This window comes from Gymnoscopelus braueri, assembly GCF_963280865.1.
Source record: "Gymnoscopelus braueri genome assembly, chromosome: 16".
In the NCBI taxonomy this organism is placed as follows: Eukaryota; Metazoa; Chordata; class Actinopteri; order Myctophiformes; family Myctophidae; genus Gymnoscopelus; species Gymnoscopelus braueri.
In genome coordinates this window covers 31,550,004-31,572,730 of record NC_137616.1, presented here as the reverse complement: position 1 = coordinate 31,572,730, position 22,727 = coordinate 31,550,004, and the positions used below count along the sequence as shown (strand labels likewise).

The 22,727-nt window shown below is 44.0% G+C and overlaps 1 protein-coding gene across 1 annotated transcript in view; it reads right to left on the bottom strand.

Moving 5' to 3' along the window:
• Window positions 1-22,727, bottom strand: part of enah (ENAH actin regulator) — a 152,805-nt gene that overhangs the window by 10,837 nt on the left and 119,241 nt on the right. Inside the window, 4 exon segments of the mRNA XM_080452976.1 lie at window positions 2,172-2,566; window positions 5,632-5,896; window positions 5,898-6,409; window positions 13,389-13,720. Of these exon segments, the coding sequence (XP_080309102.1) occupies window positions 2,172-2,566; window positions 5,632-5,896; window positions 5,898-6,409; window positions 13,389-13,720 (1,504 nt within the window).

Sequence of the window (22,727 nt, the reverse complement as noted above, 5' to 3'; positions counted from 1 at the left end):
TAGAGCACATCCTTTTTTAATTTTTTCCAAGTTTCTCTTGTCTTTATTGATAGTTTCACAGTGTAGAGAGACAGCAAACAGGGAGAGAGAGCCAGGGAGTGACATTCAGCAAGGGTTCGCCTGACTCGGGAATCGAACCCGGGACACTACCAGAGCCAATGTGGTACGCGACTTAACCACTCGGCTATCGGCACCCCGACATTGCACTTTCTACCATTACAGACAATTGCATTTTCACTGATTGTCGCTTGAGGCTGTTGATTGATTACAAACTTAATGTTTGACTGCAAACGCTTTGTTACAATGACCTCAGGTGACAGGAGATATGCACTGATTAAAAAGTTGCCATATCAATTATAAGGTTGTGGCTCCTGAACCCAATTTCCTACAAGCTGTGGATCCGGGTGTTTACTTTGTAGGCATGTAAACTCATTGGTGCAATTAGCCGCCTTACCCTTGCCTTTAAGGGCCATGAAAGCCTAGGCTGATTTTGCAGTTTGTTATCCAGTTCATGGCAGGCTAGTAAACGCTAATAACATTTATAATAATGGGTGTGTTAGTACATTTATGTGTGTGCCAATGTGTACAATGCACATTGACACACTTAAATCTAACACACCCATTATTAATTTGATTGGCTGCGGCTGTATTGCTTACATCACGGTGTAGCTACTATAAGGTCAGTCAAATGCAGCCTGCCATGTTTTTTAACCTCAACTGGAAAACATACTACAATATCAGCCAAGGGTAACAACCCCCCTTTAACACATTGAGTGCCAAAAACGGCCCTGGCCGTTTTTCATAATCCAACCATTTTTGAGAAAAAAAAATATTAACACAGCACCAGGAGATATCATTTTTCAAAGATTTAGACTCCTATCCACTTCCTGGTTAACTTATTACTTTAAAAGCCTGTATCTCGGCTCCTGTGTACTTTTTTTTATTACTATGTATTTTTGACTATTTTCAACTGGCTGCAACTATGGAACGGATTTTGTTTCCCGATTCTACGAGACCCCTGTGTGTGTAATGAGGAGATCACCGTGAGGACGGTGATCACGGAAAATATTTTGTGAGTACTTGAGAAAGGTAGAAAATTTGTTAAAAACGCTGGCACTGGCTGTACCCTGTTTTAAAAACCTCTGGCACTCAATGTGTTAACTACTCCAAAGCCATACTATGATACTTGCATGGGATAGCTTGCCACATCTGCATAGCCACGAGGGTACGGTAGCGTCATGTGGCTTAAATGCTGTCAACAGCTCATGTCTGCGTAGACATCCGTGTGCCTCTCAGATTTTATGAGCACTCGTACTTGAAGTATGCTGACTGCACATGCGCTAGAACAGAAACATGGATGCTCTGTTTGAGGAGAGGTAGTGCGTGAGGCATCACTACCCACAACTTTACAACTCATTGTTAAAATACTATAAAGACATTTATAACCAGTGTTGGGCAGTAACAAGTTACTTTTAATATATACTGTTATATTATTATTACCCAGTAACGAGTAGTGTAAGGTATTACTCTGCCAAAACAGTAATATTATACCATATTACTTTGTAAAAAAGAAAGTACATATTACTCAGGTTTTGTTGGCTGCCTTTTGAAAACATTTCGTTTAAAAGGTCAAGAGATATTGCTGCTTTATTTAATATCCTTTTTGGCTGATAGGTGACTCTTTTGATTCAGTTCTAATAGGAGCTGGCTAAACAGATTGTGTTGTTGTACATCTCTTTTTTCTTTTTTTTCCGGGTGGGGGGAGCAAAAGTAATATGTAATATAATATAATATATAATATATTACTCTTGATTCCAAGTAATAAGTAATATAATATATTGTTTTTTAAGGAGTAATATGTAATAAGTAACATATTATTCTCCTGAGTAATATTGCCCAACACTGTTTATAACATGGAGTTGCGTTCCTGATCGGGATCATGCATCGACGACAAATTCGGCACAGGCTGGCAAAACATCCAGACAACAGAGCGACGTCTGCTGACTCTCATGGCTACGTGGACGCGGCAAGTATAATCAGGCCTTTAGTGACAATGAACGGAACGTAAATCTCATTATGTACGAACTTTATGTCAGCATGTTTACATTCATCATTTGAAAGAAAGTTTTTTACACCCATCAATCAACCAACCAACCAATCGAATCGCTCACCCGTGGCACTTTACGCAGCTTGGCTCCAGCCAGGGCAGCGGCTAGGCCCGCACCCGGGCGGTCCTCCACCGGAGAGAAGAGGCCGGCGGGGAGAGGAGGGGCCGGGGGCGCGGGAGGAACTCCGGGAGGTGGCGGGGGCCCGGGGGGAGGAGGAGGAGGAGGGGGAGTGGCCCCGACACCACCGGTGGCCAGCAGCGTGGGAGGCAGCGGGGGAGGGGGAGGAGGAGGGGGAGGGGGAGGAGGAGGAGGGGGGTGGCCGGCCGGGGTGCTGGGGCTCGGGGGAGCAGCCGGTGCGGCCGCCGCCGCGGAGGTCACAGTGGAACAGGGTGGCAGAGGGGGCGGCGGGGGAGGGGTGGGGGCGGTCAGCCCCAGCATCTGCACCGAGTCCGTTGGCGCTGGGGAGGCGAGGAGGAGGAGGGGGTGGTGGGCGGAGAGAGACAGAGAGGGAAGGAGGAGAATAAGCAAATTAGTTGAAAACTATGACCTTTCAGGGCTTCATGCTACAAGGCCAGTTTCATGGATTAAAACCCTAGACTCAGACTTCATGGTCCAATGCAAATCTGCCATTGGAGAAAAAAGAAGAGCTGTATTTTTAAGCTAGGATTTGGCTTAACCCGTGTCTGTGAAACCAGTTCAGTTCCATCTGTAGACAAAGAACTCCTTATCCTAGTTTTTTATTTTAATTATCAAAATATGTTCTTATCCGACTTATACTAATAAAATAGTAATAAATAAATAAACACATACATACACATTCCAATGCAGTGTTTTATATACATAAATAACCTATATGTTCCAATGGAGTGTTTTTACATCGACCATAATGCCAAGCAATAGGAGTGTCTCCATAGCAGTGTCTAGTTTCATGTTGCATTAAAGGTGCTGTAATTTTTGGGTTAAAACAAAAAGTATTTTGTTAAGAAGTTAAAGCTCTATATTCTTATGCTAGAGTGTTTGTTCATTATCAGGGGTTCTCCCAGGAGAGAGAACACATTTATCAGTTTACATTTAATAGTGTTCCAGGTCAAATTGTGTCTGCAAATTATTTTGTTTCATCATGCCCAATTTCACTTGTTTATTTTGTATCCTGTTGGGCACCCTCTCCTGATTGGATCAAATTGGTATTCCAACCTGAAAATGCATTATCTGTTTACTTAAGAGAGATGGGGATATCCCCATTACCGAACAAACAGTCTATAGCAATGATTACTATCTGAATATAGAGCTGTTTAACAACAGCCACTAAAACAAAACCACACCACCTTTAAAGTGCTCTATTCTGATGAAAATAACACATGGACCAGGCATGTACAGTACATGTATGAAGGCATGCCACGTCAATGCAAATATCATTTTCTCATCTAACATGCAGTGAGTGAGTAGTGAGTAGTAGCAGTGACCTGGTTGTTGGAATATATTCATTCCATCAGCAGTAATGGAAACAAAGCACCAGAGAAGCAGTCAGCGAGTGAACGAAAACACATACATATACACACACACACACACACACACACACACACACACACAAGTTTAGACATGACACAACTTTAGCGCATGGACACACACACACATAATAAGCAAAGACAATCAACACAGGAACTTTGGCTGTCATTGTGCTTAGGTCAATAATATCTTCTCTGTGTGTGCCCTAAAACATGGGCCACCGTTGTATATTTATTATCATTAATTATTATTTATATAGTTCATCCATTACAAATCTATGCTCATTAACATAATCTCCTGGAATGACACTATCGGCAATAAGAGGATAATTTATTTTGTTCCGTTGATATCATCTTTAACATTCTATAATTATATTGCTCCTAATAATTGGCTTGCTCTAGCTTCTCACAGACCTAATGTTACAATCAATAATGTTGCTCATTGGTAGAATTTGGTCAATGAAAGCTTCTCATAGACCTAATTTTATAATCAATCACGTTACTCAATGGTGGAATGTGATGAATGAAAGCCCGGTCAGCTGTATCCCGTCCAACCAATCAGTGTGAGGAAACCAAAGGTCAAAGGTCATTAGAACACCCCCTCTAGCTACTAATAAGTAGAGAGAATGGGTAAGGGCTAAAGGCCAGTGGAACACTGGTGCATTTGCATATAAAATAATAGACAACATTTGCTTTGTCTAAAAGAGCAGATTTTTTTCTTTTTCATTAATATGCTTATTGGAAGTCAAGCACAAAAACGGTGCCATTCACATCGACATGACTGCACATATAAGCATTCTGTAAAAACAGAAAGACAGCTTCCCATCATCAATATAATATCACAGATCACCATGTGCTCTTAAGACACAGTACTTCCTAAAAGAGCAGCTTTTAAGATTTTTAAACTGAAATGTGACGTTAAAAGTATTTTTTAATACTTGCTGCTTGGTGGATCATAGACTAGACTGTATGAACCACACTTACTAAAATGTACCTTGACATTTAAAAAACATCTTTGGTTCAAGTTCAATGGGGGAGGTATTTAATTGATTGCTGCCGACAACTAAGGCTGAATTAAACAACAAGACTTCAAAGTTTAGTGTGTTTCTCTACAAAACAGAAAAGGTCACAAGTTGGGGGCTGACACACAATGAGCAACACTGTGGAAATGAATACTGTAGAGTAGACTTAAGGTTTGATGAGAGGCGATGGCGTGATCAGAGAACATTACAATGATGAACTGCGGCAAAATACATTTTGCACCTTAAGGTGGATTGGAGGTGGGGGTCTAAAATAAATGTGTAAAATGTCAGTGAGGTTTTTAAGTACTGCTACTATAGCAGGTCAACAGCACATCCTTACAAAGGTGAGTAAACATTGAAGACATGCCATGCTGAAAGACCAAAAACGACTCAAATCCAATGAGCCATCGGGCATAATGAGCAAGCACATGGACAAGGTTTGTCACAGAAGTTAGATGGGCTTGACCAACACATGGAAGCAACTGGAAGACCACGGGTACGATTCTACACCTATAGCTATTGATATGCAAACAGAACAGATGTCATACAAGCCAACACAGACATGACAGGAGCTGAATTTGATGCAAAGAGTTGTGCCCACAAACCAGGTGAGTAGGCAAAGTCACCAAAGAGAAATCAGATTCAGAGTCAGCTTATAAAAGGCCAAAATCCTGTGATTTCTTCCGAGAAGGAAGGCAAAATAGTCCTGAGGTTCTGAGGTCGGAGCCTCTGTGGGTGACTTCACCTTCTATTGGACCCATATCAGTAGTATGAAAACCCACCCAAACCTGCTCCCTATAGGCCCGTGTTAGTTGGTGAGTCGGAGTCAGTAGAGAAAGTTAGTGCGAGAGAAAAGACGAGAGAGAGAGAGAGACAGAGAGGGAGGGCGATAGGAGGCAGAGAGTGAGAGAAGAAGGGAGGAGAGAAGAGAAGAGCAGAGAGGAGCTGACGGACCACAGAGAAGCGGAGACAGCGGTCTGGAGAACGAGGCCTTACCCTGGGGCTGAGAGGAGAAGCCCCCGTGAGGTGAGTGGGCCTCTGGGCCTGTCGTTGTCTCTGGCTCTCCCAGGCCCAGGGGAAGCGAGAGGTGCTCCGCCGAGGCGACAGCAAAGGCTGCAGCGGCGGCGACAGCAGGGGGCGCTGTGGAGGGAGAGGGCACACCAGGAGCCTGGGATGAGGAGGGGGGAGACGAGACGTAGGAGGAGGAGGGAGGGAGGGGGGCCACGGAGTAGGGCAGGGGAGGCGGGGTGGGCGGGGGGGGGCGGGGTGGGGCAGGTGACGCCGAGCGGGGTGTGGCCGTGCGGGATGGTGACCGGAGACGGGGCGGGGAACATGGGCGGGCCGTTGGGGGAGGGCGAGGGGGGCTTCTGGGTGAGCGGGGAGGGGGCCGGGATGGGGATGAGAGGCCGGGGGCCGGCGGCCTTGCCTGGGGGGCTGCTGATCATGACGGGCGGCGAGGGGGGCAGGGGGGTGAAGTTGCACGCCGACCACACCACAGACTTTGACGGCGGTGCGGGGGGCGGGGCGGGAGCCTGAGGCAGGGCCGGCTGTCGGCGCGGGACGGTGGCGTAGTGGGGCAGGACGGGGTGGAAGGCGGAGCCGAGCGAAGTGGCGAATCGGGAGGCGGAGTGTCTGAGAGGCGGGGTCGGGGGCGTGGTGGAGGAAGGCGAGGGCGTGCCGGGGATCGGGTAGCTGGGGCTGGACGGCGACACAGGCGTGGAGGAGGTCTTGCTGTACTCAGCCGGTTGGGGAGTGCACAGGGTGCTTTCAAAGGCTAAAAAACGCACACCGTGTGAAGGACAGAACAGGGTAAAGGACAAGACAGGACAGAAGGGAAGGAAGGAGAGAAGAGATGGAAGCGAAGGAAGGGAAAGAAAGAAAGAAAAGGGAGGGAAAAAGTTAAATAGTAAGGTAGAAAGAAAGAAAGAAAGAAAGAAAGAAAGAAAGAGAGGGGGAAAAGTAAAAGAGTAAGGTAGAAAGAAAGAAAGATAGAATGAAAGAAGCAGCCATCGTGCACACAGGGGGAAAAGACAACAGGTCAGGACAGAGAGAAGGAGGGAGGGAAAGGGGAAAAGAGAGAAGAGAGAAGAAAGAAGGGGCAGATGAAGCAGGAAAAAACCAGCAAACCTACAGTAGACTTTCACTTCCTGGTTGTTGGGTAGAGACGGTGCTACTGCATTAGCAGACAAGGGTTAGCATCGTGGGCACAGAGCCAGAGGCAGACATATTTTATATTTTTACTGTATATTTTAGGTGCTAATAATCAGGGTCACGACGAGGTTACCATGAATAACACGCCCCTCAAATGACACCCTGGTCACCCTCTATATCACTCCAATATTAAAACAACATTGTCCACAGTAGACAGTGTTTCCTCTACATATACAGTCAGTGGAGGTTCGCCTCCAAAAGGGAAAACTGAAATTCATTTGAATCCACAGACATACAGCAAGTGTTTCAAATTTGAGCTTCAAGTTTGGGCTAATAACAATAAAACATACAAATACGATTTCTTTATTTTTGTCCCGACACCTGCACTAATTGAACCAAAATATGGACAAAAGAGGATACACCAATGATACAATTTCATAGGGGAAACACTGACATGCATCCAGAGGTACTGTATCTACTCAGACAGCTCTATCCATGCTTCAAAATGACACGCACATTCCTACCACCTAGCAGGCAGTGGGCAGACAAACGTCTAATCTATGCTGTTAAAGTAAGCGAGCAAAACCCCTTTCCTCCCTAGCAGATAACTGGCACCACGGTGCTCTAAAGCAGGGCATTTGATGACTCCACCACGGCTTGCCAACTTGGACGGCATGACATATAGGCCTACCCACAACGAGTGGAACATAGGATCTTGGGAACATTCTGTAGGGATGAGTCCGCTTGGGACACCAAACTCCACTGAACTCACCCGAGAAGCGAAAATGCTCTTCCACCCATCACCATTCTGTTGTACTGTAACACATGCAACACATGCATGCCTCTAGTGGTCAAAGATCAGAGCCTTCTCTCCTGAGTCTCCATACAGTAAAGTGTTCATTCATCCATTTGTAACTCAAATGGATCCGTAAGGGACACTATCAGAGTTGTATTAAAACTGAGGATTTTACTGTGCACGGCAAGCATTTCATCATTCCTACTGTTCAGTGAAAAATAACTGGAGGACTTTCCCAAACTGTCATTTGGTTTGGACTGTCCCAAACCAAATGAATACGCTTCTCTACATTAAAACTTCTGAACAGAGAGCTCATGTCAATTCAAATTGGCCTAATTTATTTTCTAAAGATGGTGAACTGTGATAAGGGCTCATGTTGCAGCTATAAGGTGGTGAATATTTAATGGGCTTTTAGGCTGTGTTGATAAGCTGGCTGATATCTTTCACTTTGAAACCTGACTTCTGGGTGCCTGGTGGCTCAGCCAGTTAGTGCACAGGACATTACATACTGTGTGCCCCGTGTGACTTTTTAATCATTGGGATCAGGAGGTCAGTGTGAGTTCAGGTACAATGGTAATGGTATTTTGACATGCTAAAAGTAAGAGGGCAATAGAGGCCTTTCACAGAATGCTGACAATGCACATTTATCTTCCACTGTCGCAAATATTGCTTGCTCAGGGTGGGACAATATCGGGTATCTGCTCTATATGTAAAGTGCCTTGAGACAATTTGTTGTGATTTGGCACCATAGTATAAGGGGGCGAGGCTGTTTCTATGTGCAGGGTTTGAGTTTTTAAAACAATTTTTATATACTGAATCATACAACAAATTTAAAAAATACATAAATAAATACATAGAATATTTATAATACAATTGCTGTAAGGCAGGGAACTACAGTATACAAACATTCTGTGAAAGGCCTCTATTGCCTCTCTACTTTATTTTATTATGTGGCTATGCTAGCAGGTACAATAGCTCTGGTCGAATGACCTTTGCTGTATTGAGTTACATGTCTAGCCTAGCATAAACAGGGTGATGTAATGCCAGGGACCTGCCATATGGTTTCTGTGGGGGGCTAAAGATGCTAATCCTCTGTCCTCCTTCTGTCCCACTGAGCTCGGAACTGTTTCCTGGTCCATCTCCAAGTCTCTTTCTCTTCCAGTCTTTTGCCTCTTTTGAGCTGCTGGCTTGTTCCATGTTCATGGTGCATTTAACGTTTATCGCCATGAACTTCCACACACACAGATTTTCTTTCTAATTCAGTGGTTCTCAAACCTTTTAATTTCAAGGACCCCATAACTCTGAGTGTAAAAATGGAACCAAATGGACCCATTTATTGGGTCCATTTGGTTCCATTGGTACACTCTCAGAGTTACAGTCCTGTAAAGGGTCCATTTGGAACCCCTTCAAGGAACCCCTGAGGGTCCCTGAACCCCACTTTGAGAACCACTGTTCTTCAAAGTGATCTTCAGTTTACTACTCTCGCACTAGTTATTAAATAACCCTCTATTAACCCGTTGTCCCTATTTTGATCATTATAGCCGAAACGTCTCACAAACAGCAAAAACAGCAGAGCTCGTAGAACGGCTATTTTTTTCTATTCGTCGTACAACGAAGTACAGGCAGGGCTTAAGTAGTTCATTCAACTCTCTGACTTTCCTTTAGTCCTGCCAAATGAACACACACACACATCACATTTCCAACCTCCTATTCATTCTCTGTATTTCTACGCCTCTCCTTCTTCCTTCCTCCCGTCTTTTGCATTCTTTCAACCTTTGTCTTCCTCTTTTTTTCCCCATTCTCCTCCTTTCCTTCCTTCATCCCTAACTTCTGGCCCCTTCACATTCTCACCACCCTTCCTCATGTTTTCTTTGCCAGCTCTTTCTCTACACCCCCCCCCCCCCCCCTCTCAGATCACGTGACTAGACCCCCAGCTTTGCTCTGCCACCCGAGGATAATCAACACATGACCGGAGCACACTGACTGATGCTACATAGGACTGAACACACGGATGCACGGTGGAAACCTTGTATGTCCACTACTGTTACTGTAATAGTGTCTTTACGTGAAACAGCTACTGATTATTAGGAACATTAGTTGCACCTGTGCTGATTACCGTTATCCCCTGCACCTGTTAAAAGCCTCTGAAGTATGCTGTCTGTGTCAGTTCTACATGTGAAGTCTACCAGTAATTAAGTAATTACTTAATACTTAATTACCATTTTGGTAATGAAGTATTCAATCAATCAATCAATCAATCAAAACTTCAGCTTAGCTGTCCCACACTACCTCAACCAAATCTAATTCATTTGACCAAACAAAAGTCTAAAAAGCCACAGCAGGAAACCATTGAGACAAACTGAACATCCTCCTTTAACCAAAACACATCCATTACTACCCATCTGTGAACTTTTAACATCCACAACAGTAATTGTAATTCATGATCAAACGCATGCACGTTGCACCAGGTCAAGGATTTGGGGTAAATGTTTCCGCATAATCTTTCGTTCAGCTGTCTAGCTGTACGCAATGGTAGGATCGAGGGTTGATGCTAACTAATGCTAGCTAGCTTCTTTTAGATAAACTGAAATGCCCATAGAGAAATTTCCCCCTCAGCATAATCTAGTGGGAAAAATTATATTTAGTTAAAGGGACACTTTATCTTTGTTGTAGCCTAGGGCTGATGATCCAATAAGAGCCATACAACTGAGCAGTCTTTTCTGGGCCCTCTAAAACACCACCAAAACTGCGATGAAATGTTCGTGTAATTATCGTAGTACTGTATATATTGTTGTTTCATTCATGGCTACAAATATCGATTATTTTCATAGCGATTATTCTATTGGTTACTTTTTTGATTAATTGAATAATCGAGAAACAGCTTTTTTAGGGGGGTACTTGAGAAAATAAAGCATATAAACACATCGTTTACTGTGATTAACCACTCACACACCAATAATTTATACTTGTATACTGTCATATATCTTGTATACTGTCATACATCAGTGTCGCACAAAAATAACAAAAATAGATGATCTACGAGCTCACAATGTGTCGCATCGAGGCTTGCTATTTTTGTTACTGTATTAAAAAAATTACATAGATAATTATTTATCTTTCATCAAAAGATAAATCAATGACTTTATTACAATCGCTTATTTTCATAATCAATTCAAATCGATTGGTTCGATTAACTGTTGCACCCCTACTTTCAATAGTCGATGATAATCATAAACAATGACCTGAAATGCACATCAAAGGCACGACAGTGTCCCTTTAAGTGGATTAAAATGACTAAGCACTGGGACGGCTGAATGCACACATCTCTGACATTTCAACCTCCCCATAATGTTCATACATATAGTCAGATCCATAGAGCAGGGTCCATTCGGATAAATGTGTACACTCTCAGAGTTGAATTAACAATGAGGATTTTGCTGTGCATACTGTGACTGTCACTCAGTCTGAGTAGGAGAATACTGCTACACAATTTGCACACTGGTACTGACGCTCCTCACAGGTCAACACACAGCAGAAGCAGACTATTTTGCCAGAGTTAGGGCTTCCATTCATTTACTTTTGCTTCAGTAAATGTGAACGGCAGTAGCTGCAACCATGGCTGTGAGAAAGAATCACACACACACGCACACACAGTTATCCTGAAAGAGAGAGACAACTAGGAAGCGTTAAACATTATATCACAACCTTAGTTACAGCAAACCCAAAACAGACCCATGTTAACATGCATTACATGCATGCGTTTGTGTGTGTGTGTGTGTGTGTGTGTGTGTGTGTGTGTGTGTGTGTGTGTGTGTGTGTGTGTGTGTGTGTGTGTGTGTGTGTGTGTGTGTGTGTGTGTGTACGTTATCTACCGTAATTAAGTCTTATTGTGTTTGACATGTGTGGAGGCCTCTCCCCCCTGTCCTGGGGCCATGGCCACAAATATGCCCATGCATGCATGTGTGCGTGCGTACACAGTACACACACACACACACACACACACACACACACACACACTCTACCTAGGGGGGTCTCTAGCTCTCTCCCTAACAATGTATTTTTAGTCACTGCCTGCCATTTCATGCACAGAAGGAGCTGTGTGTACACACATGCGTATGCCAACGTACTGCACATAGCATGCAACGCAACGCTGCCTCCCCTACTGACCCAGTCCTGAAACAGTGCCAGTTTGCTTCTGACAGGACTCACAATGGGCCCAATTAAAATCAGAGCACAGCCACCTGTGGCACCTGCTTCCCAGCGCTACACGGCAACACCCTCAGTGTTGATTTAACTGTACACATATAACCAAATGGACCCGTACAGTCTCAGAGTTACAAATGGATACACCAACACTGAGGATTTTACTGTGTGCTGGTTTTAATCCTGTTTTGAAAACATTGGCTTTTTTAATTTTCAAGCTGACTGAGTACAAGCTGACAGTGAGTGACAAACTTGAGTATTAAATTCATTTTGGAGCTGTGACACGGATTTTGGAAAGTCATTAGAAAGTCGTTATATTCCATCAGAAATCGCTGCCTTTTAAAAGACATACTGTAATTTAAATACTTAAAAGAAAAAAGATTGGACCTTTTTAGATACATAGTTTTGGATATGAGCCTAAAGACACTGCCAAATGGTTTGAAGAAAAGTTAATTAAGGGAAGATTTTAGGGCACATTTCCAGTGTGATATATTGTCCTCTGCACTAAACTGTTTTATCATTGTAAGATATCAAACGCTGTGTAATCCTGCCTCTTCTGATCCCCTCATTATTAAAACCTTCATCAGCGTTTCACTTAATGAAGTCAAGTGTGCATGTCTGTTTGAATGATTGTGCGTGTGTGTGTGTGCGTCTCGCGTATTTGAGCACACACACACACACACAATCAAATCTTTTTCTTTTTTTACATAAAACAAATGTCTTGTGGTCGTCCACATTATACTTGTTGGGACATTTGGTCCTCGCATGTATGGTAATACAAGTACACACACGCGCGGCGCGCACACATTTTCTTGCATGCCCCACTGCCCCAACAATCTGTTCCTTGTGTCTGTCCAGCCCATGGGCAGATGGATCCACTCGAGGAGATGGGGGTTCAGCACTAACAAGGCTAGTTAGACTAGCTGAAGTTAGCTCTCTGATATGGATAGACACACAGCCTTTTATTATTACTTTTTTAAATTAGTATAGGGACTGTTCTTTTGCCCTGGAACCCACATTACGATGATATTGTGGGCAACTTACTCAAAATGTTTTAAATGTATTTAATACTTACAGTATATTATGTTTATAACCTCTCTCCATCTGGCGCGCTCAGGTGTGTTAACCACTTTCGACCTGATAACCTTATTTTATTAAATAGTGAAAATGGCCTACAGTATATACAAGCTCACAACGCGTCACAATGCGTTGTGAGCTTTTAGATCGGCTATTTTCACTATCCGTCTTACAGCAAAGAATATCCTGTACTGTAGGGCTTAAGTGATTAATGCATCCTTCCATTCCTGTCCACGGCATTTGTGATCAAAGTCAAAGATGGCACAATTTTGCACATTTGGTGCATCTTTCTTTATCATTTTACAATGCTTAAGCTGAGAAACGGCCCCAATCGACTCCCTACTCTCCACTAAGTACGATTAACCACTAGACAATGTCATTTTCCTCTGTGCTACTTAGCAGAAACACAAGAAGAAAGTCTGTGCGAGCATGTGTGAATGTTTGAGCCATTGTGTATATATGGATGTGCATTTATGTTTGTGTTTATGTGTGTTAATTAAGTAGGAGACCCAGGTGTGTCACTCACCGGCGTTGGAGATGCGTCTCCCTCGCTCCCAGTCCTGCTGCTCTCTGTCCAACTGCTCCTGCTGCTCCCTCTCTCTCTCCATGCGTTCGCGCTCCGCCTTCTCCCTCTCCATCAGCTCCCGCTCGGCGCGCTCCTGCTGCTGCTCCTGGCGCTCGCGCTCGGCGCGCTCCCTCTCCGCCTGCGCCTCCCTCTCCTGGCGCTCGCGTTCCTGACGCTCCCTGTCCTGGCGCTCGCGTTCCTGACGCTCGCGCTCCTGCATCTCTCGCTCCAGGCTCTCCCTCTCAAGACGCTCGCGGTCCTGCTCCTTCTGTCTCTGCAGGTCCTGAAGCTGCCTGGAGGAGGAGAGGAGAGGAGAGGAGAGGAGAGGAGAGGAGAGGAGAGGAGAGGAGAGGAGAGGGGTTTAGGCAAAGCAAGTGACGTAGAACAGAAAAGGAGAAGAGAATGATGGAGAAGAAAGGAGGAAGGGATAGGAGGAAGAGAGGGACAGTGAATCAAGGAGAGATATGGGAGCAGGACAAGAAAGGAGGACATGGAGAAAAGAGGATAGGAAAATCATCATTTTAAGATTCAAAGCAGTTCTATTTGATCTATTACAATTCTCTTGCACTATAACAACAACAAACATCAAGTCTTCCACAAAACCACATATTCAAATTGAAGGATTTGAATTGTCTTGGCACAGCACTGGCAGTCGTCATCGAAAAGAGAAGGCAGAAACCGTAGAGGAATTTCAGAAGAGACGAGCAGCGATAGCAACATACGTAGCAGAAAATGGCAGATCTACAAGCTCACAATCTTCGGCGACTAAGTATAAATCATGCCTAAGCACATTAACCCTGGTGCCCTATTTTGGGCACGGCATTATAGAAGAACATTTAAGGTTTTGGCATACAACGTACATAGTGCTTAAATGGTTAAGGTTGTAAAACGCTGCTGTTGGGCAGAAAACTCATCTCCACCTTTTAACGTTTTTTCATAAATGAATGCCCTAATTCATCATACAAGAGTGCTGCACAAAAGAAGCAAAAATAGCAGACCTACAAGCTCACAACGCATCGCAATGCGAGGTTTCCACACGACATCGACAAAAAGAGAGTGTGTGTGTGTGTGTGTGTGTGTGTGTGTGTGTGTGTGTGTGTGTGTGTGTGTGTGTGTGTGTGTGTGTGTGTGTGTGTGTGTGTGTGTGTGTGTGTGTCAGTGTGGGGGTTAGAGCAGCCTGACCCACAGACTAGAGCCATGGAGGGATGTAGCAGAGTAATGGTGGTTATTAGACTGTATAAAGACATGTCATTATATAATTACTGCTCCGCTGCACAAGAGCTGTGTGCTGCTGTTACATAACTCCAAACACAACAGCCCTGGTCACATTTTAACTGTTAAAAACACGTGGTGATATTTTTGGGGGCTTTTCTGCCTCTATTGGAGAATGACAGGAAACAGGGAGAGAGAGACGGGGAGTGACACGCAGCAAAGGTCTTCACACTCGGGAATCAAACCTGCGACTCACTGTCAGGCAGCTTTAGAGCCTATATGCGCCTTAACCACTAGGCCATCGGTGCCCCAAGCAAACTCACTTTGTGGCAACACGAAAGACTTGCCTGGCAATTCTGATTTCTGAAAGGCAAATTTTTTAATTTAATTTATTTTATTAATTTATTTTATTTATCGATTTTAGTCTAGCACTTTCTATTGTTTTGTTTTTTCTTAAACTTGGTTCCTTCCTTTTCTTTTATGTAAAGCGATTTTGGGTATATATAAATCTATATCAATCTGAGCTACTATTATTATTATTATTGTTAATGTAAAATCTTGAGTCAAATTTCTTCCAGAAATTACAGTGCGAGGACTAAAGGTGTTTCCCTGTCAGAAATGGAAGGGTGTGCAGTTCTAAATGCATCCACTAGGTATCACTGTAAGGCAGCAGTAGAAGGCAGAGCTGACGGCTGATGATGAGTGCATGACCCTATGTGGTCCAGTATATACAGCTAGAGGACAGGGGTGGATGGAGGAAGGGAAGGATAGAGAGAGATGGGGGTGGTGGGGGGGGGGCAGAGAGGAAGAGAGACAGAGAAAGAGGGGACTTATTAACCTTTACGTCGACAGGTAATTTGTCTAAAACATATATCTAATTATTTGGAGTAACAGTAGTCACACTGTGCGAAAGTGAACATGGGCCACATGCACGCACGCACGCACACACACACACACACACACACACACACACACACACACACACACACACACACACACACACACACACACACACACACACACACACACACACACACACACACACACACACACACACACACACACACACACACACACACACACACACACACACGTCCATCCATCTCCCCATGAAGGTGGATGTGCACTGACTTTCATTCTCCTCCAGATTTTCCAGAGAGAGAGAGGTGATAGACAGAGAGAGTTGTAGTAATCCCTTGGGTAATTTCCTCACACAAATTCTCTCACTCACTCACACTCTTTCTTTCTTTCTTTCACACACTCACACACACACACAAAATGCTGTCCTAAATGTAACATTTAGGCTATATGGTGTTTACCTTCAACTTGGCTAAAGTGTGTGCACCAGTACTGCAGAGGTCCTTCATTTAATGTGAACGTGTGAATGGTGTTGTCACATCATGTCATTGAGTGATACATTGCACTGGTCATCATGAATCACTATCTATTGGTTTAATACACTCATAAATTACACAGACCAGGGGAGAGATGCGCGCGCGCACGCACACATGCACGCGCACACACACACACACACACACACACACACACAGTAAGTCAAGTCTTGTCAGATCCACATTAATCTTGTTCTGGTGAGGGCTGACTCACCGCTAACAGTCAATCATCAGCACCAACACTAAACATACATACATACACACACACACACACACACATACATACCATTTGCACCAATGACACTCTCTCACACACCTGTCTCTTGGCACATCTCCCCCCACCACACACAAATAACTGGTGCACTTACCCACTCATATGTCCTCACATGCATTTGCTCTCATACACTCTCTCCCTCTCCTCTCACACACACCTCCAATCCACCTGCTCTGGTGACTCGCGCACACACACACACACACACACACACACACACACACACACACACACACACACACACACACACACACACACACACACACACACACACACACACACACACACACACACACACACACACACACACACACACACACACACACACACAGTTTGTGCATGTTTGGACCTGCAAGGGCACCTGCACACACACTCCCACGGTAGTGATGTCAGAGACTTGTCATTCATCTTCCCATGGAATGCCTCGAGAGAAAAACCTCTTCTTCCCATGGCTTCATCTGCCAGGTGAAACCCACCCACCTCCCTCCAGGAGGAAACACACCTCCCTCCAGACACACACACACCTCCCTCCAGACACACACACTCAAACGTTCGTACTATACTTGTGAGGACATCAGAACTTTAGGGCGGCATCGAAAGTAGCTGAAATATTGCAGATCTACAAGCATACAATGTGTTGCAAGTCTATTTTCCGGTGCACAACATTGGCGAGCAACTAAGTATAAATCGGCATAACCCAAAACAATGTCTATTTCTGAAATTCTACTTGTGCGGGACGTAATGGCCTCACAAGTATAGTAATACAGGTACACACACACACAGTTTAAATGAAGCTGCTTGTGTGTCAACACTGGTTGTGCTTGCACTTGCCAGGCTCTGTGTGTGTGTGTGTGTGTGTGTGTGTGTGTGTGTGTGTGTGTGTGTGTGTGTGTGTGTGTGTGTGTGTGTGTGTGTGTGTGTGTGTGTGTGTGTGTGTGTGTGTGTGTGTGTGTGTACGTGTGTGGGGTCAGAACCCTATTTATGACCATAATTCACCAAGGCCTTAATAGAAATAAATATGCTTAGACGTGATTGTAATGTATTTATAATGCTTATAAAAGTGGATGAATTATGCGTTGTGCACTGTGATTAACAGGGACCATAAGCAGCATGCTGAGTAATTCCCATAAAACCGCAGAGCTTAGCTGTAGCTGGGGCAACTAGAGCTACAGGGCTGGGATTATCCTGACCAATGCCAAACGGCAGAGGAGACCCCTTAGGATTTAGGCTTAATGTACGCTCCGTCAAACCACGGTGTCGCTCAGCGAAAATAGCCAATCTACAGGCTCACAACGTGCCACAATGCGACACGTTGTGAGCTTGTAGATCTGCGATTCTTTGGCTAATGTTCCCCCCAGCATATGGATGCTGGGGGTTCAACTGTTTCTGCGTCTTTGTTGATGAGAAAAGGGAATAAAGGGGGGAACGCATTTAATCAAAAACGAAAGATGGTCAGATCACTAAACTGAAAGACAGAGATGGACAAATGGAGAATGACAAGAGAGACAAAGGGCTTCCCTCACACACACATACAGGGACAGCGGGGTGTTTCTGACCTATTAACGCATTACAAGTCTTCAACTAGGCTCTCCAAGTCTCCATGGACCAAGCCTTGTTACGCAACCTCATTATCACACACACACACACACACACACACACACACACACACACACACACACACACACACACACACACACAGAGTGGTGAGAGTTACAAAGAGAGAGCAGAGGCATCCCTGACATACAAACACAAAAAAGTTGTGGATAGAGGGTTGTCCCACACACACACACACACACACACACACACACACACACACAGCTGTCCCAGTTCCCACACTGTCCCAGTGGTGCATTGAGGTAATTACGGAGTGGCAGAGGTAACAGAGTTTGCTAAGTATTCTGGGCCAGAGAATGCCTACCAGGGACAAGTCTCACAGGAGTGCGCTAGAGCCTGGGTTAGCTTCCATACACAATAGCACATTCTGTATGGCAGTAAATGAGCCCCCATGGGAGCTTCTATATAGCCTACTGTATGAGGAGAATTCATCTGCATGATTAAACTCAGGGCTGGATGAAATGGGAATCACTCAGTGGTTTTCTGTGGGTGCCTCACTGAATTCAGAGCAATAACATAGTGGCAATCGGTGCATATAAAATGACTGCAACAGGAAAGACGAGTGTTATGGATGCACATGTATCATGCATACATTCACACACACAGGGATGCACATTGGACACACACACACACACACACACACACACACACACACACACACACACACACACACACACACACACACACACAGGGTGGCAGTGGCTCAGGAGAATGTGAGTTGGATGGTTAAACCTGCTCGCCTACTGGCATCATGCCAAAGTGTCCTTGAGCAAGAAACTGAACCCCCTAACTGCCTCTGCCGTGTGTGAATGTGACACCTGATTTATACCAAAAATAGCAGATCTACAAGTTCGCAATGCATCGTGAACTTCAAAATCTGCTATTTTTGGTGCACAACCCGATATAGTATAACTCAGTCTTGAGGCATACATTGTAGAGCACTTTGGAAAAGTGCACACACACACACACACACACACACACACACACACACACACACACACACACACACACACACACACACACACACACACACACACACACACACACACACACACACACACACACACACACACACACACACACACACACACACACACACACACACACACACAGGTCAAGCAGCTGAGGTCATACAGGACAGTGGTGAGTGTGATGCAACATTTGACCACTAAAGCCAGTGAAACCTGAGCTCAGCTGTTAGATGGGGCCTCTGAGAGTCTGAAAGCCCAGTGACTCAGGGTTTTATGAAAGGGGAACACACACCTCAACAAGAAGTCATTTATAGCAAATACTATTAAAGAAAAAAAAGTTAGTTTGTTTTTATTAACAAGTTATTGTTTGTATGTCTTTACGCACACGCACACGCACACACACACACACACACACACACACGCACCTCAAGACTAGATCATAACATTCCTAAACACTGCCTGCACGGACAGACATTTGTGTGTGTGTGTGTGTGTGTGTGTGTGTGTGTGTGTGTGTGTGTGTGTGTGTGTGTGTGTGTGTGTGTGTGTGTGTATTGCGTGCAGATACCCTGACATCCATCACGGGGACACCTACAGTATGTTTCCATGCTGTGTTAACTTTTAAAAAGACGTCATGTGAGCGGAATGATCACCATCTGCAACTCATGCATTCCTCAGTGGTGAGAAGAGCTTCCCGCTCGGCCAGAACTTTCCTTTTTCATTACAAACGGCGCTTACATATACATGAGCGTGCACTGAACTTGAGCGTAAATTAAAGCCATTGTCCTCTGTTGTCGGCAGGAGATAATAAAAAGCACTTCATCTAAATTAAGCTGCTGTTGTTTAATGGCCGTCTGTGATTCATTTTTAATTGAACTGACATTAGGCTCGGCCATTTGTGAGTAAACATTTATCAACTTCAATTTGCTTTTTGCAACCAACACTAAAGAGGTACATACAGCATTACAAAAACATCTACACTGTCGGGAAGAAACCTTCTTTCTCTATATTTCCTCTTTTTGCTTTAATTTATGTTTTTCATAAATTAATGACTTATTTTTTCTGTGTCGTGGCAATAGTAGCAAAAATAGCTCACTAACTTTCAAAAAGACGTAATGTGAGGAAGGAATGATCATCATTCATGCATTCCTCGCATGCATTCATCTGCCGTTTTCACTACTTTATAAAAATGTTTAATCATTTTGAAAAATAGGGAATAGGGATGCCAGGTAACTTGCACAATAATATACTGTATTTTAATTCAAATTACCATATTACCACATGTATTGTCCTCTCCTTTCTCCTATATTATAATTGGCTAATGGGAGGGCGAGCGGGCAGGCGGACCACGGCCACGTCACTATGTCTCAGATATAACATAAACAAACCTGATACGCCCATATATAGGCATGTCAATATGATTCAAACATAACCATAAACAAACCCGATAAACGCCCATATATAGGCATATATGGAGATCTGGTTGTCCAGAGCAACAGATTCGACCGCTATGCCCATATATGGTCATGTGCATACCGTTTTCAAACTCGGCGGCGCGGGCATCGACAAGGACTCGAGGGAGTGCGATGCCCGCCGCCGAGTCGTTCGGATATATGCAGTTGTCCAGAACCGCTGATCCGACCGATATGTCCATATAGGTTATATAGGTGACTTCAGGGATCTCCATATATGGGCATAAAAGGGACAAGGACTGACAGATAGAGAAATGGCATAAAGGGCATAAAAGGGATACAGGTAGACAGACACATGGAGATTTCCATATATGGGCACAAAAGGGACAAAGACAGACTGGTACAACGGCTACTCTGACAAAGATGTCAGGGCCCAAACCTCTAGTGTCAGTACATTGTAATTATGGTTACTTTAATCATGTGCAATACTTGTCTTATTAGCTGTTGTAAAGTATCGTTTGTGTTTGCCATTTGATTTCTTGTCCACATTTTGACAACAATAGATTATATCAATACAAAAAGATGAGGAAAAAAAACTAACATTGGTGGTATCCTTTAGCAGTCATGAATAGACCAGATCAGAATGTTCGTAAACAAACATATAGAGTGGTATTTCCGGGCAGAATGTCTATGGACATCTACACTACATAAAATTAAGTGTCCACACATTAGCTATGTATAGTTTTGTCAACGATTTGGAAAAAAATATATTTGTAAAAGTCAATATTACAATATCATGTCCTGTCCTGTTCTTCAAGATATAAGGTTAATAAGTAATATTGCTCCAATGCGACACTACCGCCGTTATCAATCTACCCGGAAATATGAATACAAGAACGCTCGCCCAAATCCGGCGACCTCGGTACGAGGTATTCCTAAACATAACCTCAGTAAAACTATGCCCAAACCTAACCGTATTCCTAAACGTAACCTCAGTAAAACTATGCCTAACCCTAACCTTACCCTCAGTAAAACAAATTCAAGAACTGCTCGGGGCGAGCGGTCCGTGAAAAGAATGGGGGCCTGTGTGTTTTGGGGCGAGCCTTGCGGTTACCGGAAATATATATTTGGTTGTGATGATGTGATGTTGATTTGATCTATATGAATGCCCTTTCCCTGTCTTTATTTTATGGAGAACAGATCACTTCCATCTTGCATTTTTCTTTATTAAAATTAGGATGTAACCGACATGCAGCTGAATGGCAAGTCTTCTAATTGAAAATTTGAGGTTGCAATCTGTAGACATACTCACTTCCCCTGTGACTATTTCTGGTAGTGCTAATGCAATGGATCCCACGCATGCACACTCACAACATGCACATCCATAAATCTTGCCTTTTGCCTCTCGCGTGTGAATCTAATCCTAAATCCCCCCCACCCGCTCACAGAGGCATCACAGGCTTCAAAGCCGCGGAAAAACCTCCCGCACCCATTCAAAGTGGCGTCTCGCTCGCCTCCTGAAAAGAGTTGCTGAGGGAACGAGCGTGGGCGGCAGCACAGTCTGAATTCCAGTGCATTCTCTCATTCGTTCGCTCGTTCATTCGTTCCCTCTTTTTCTTGCTTCTTCAGACAACTTTACTACGACAGAGTTTGAGATGCTTGAGGGAATTAGCGCAATTTGCTAGGGGGTGTATGGGATAGGGACAGAGAGAGAGAGGGGGGGGTGGCTGGTGTATGAACAGAAATATTTTTTACAAATGGAAGATAATATTTGTAGTATTAGAGGCATTTGTTAAATGGGAACCACTGGGGAACCATGGGAAACAGGAAGACGGTTATAACTTATACTAGATTTAGGCATGTGCTTAGTGTGGATTTGGCTGCAAGGAAATTAATGTTTGGGTTGACCGTCACAAATAACTGTTAAAACTGTTTGTGAACATGACAGGAAGCTATTTCTTAGGTCGGCATGGACAAATTCTTGTGTACGGTTACAGTGCAACCTCGCTTTGGAGAGCTGTGATGACAGCTCTGTTGGAGCTAGCATCATCAACACAACTCAGGTACAATAAACACAGGCCTACACTCTGCTTTCACCAGCCAAACCATCCCCTCCCCAACGGTGATGCATCAGTATGCCTCCATTGATCACAGCATGTTTAATGAGTTGGTTTCTCTATTAATTGATGTCTGTGGAATAAAAAAAGATTGAGGGGTATGCACCTCAACGTCTGAAACAATTCGATACGCATCTCCATTCGTGCGGTCAACAATCTGATGGATCGAGATGCATTTTAAGCAGCCAACAGGTCAATACTATCTGAGTCTACCCCATCTCAATGCAATGAGATGTAGTAGTGCGAGTGCTAATATTATATGTTTTCCACTGGTCGCAATAAGAATTCCAAACATACACACTCAATCCAATA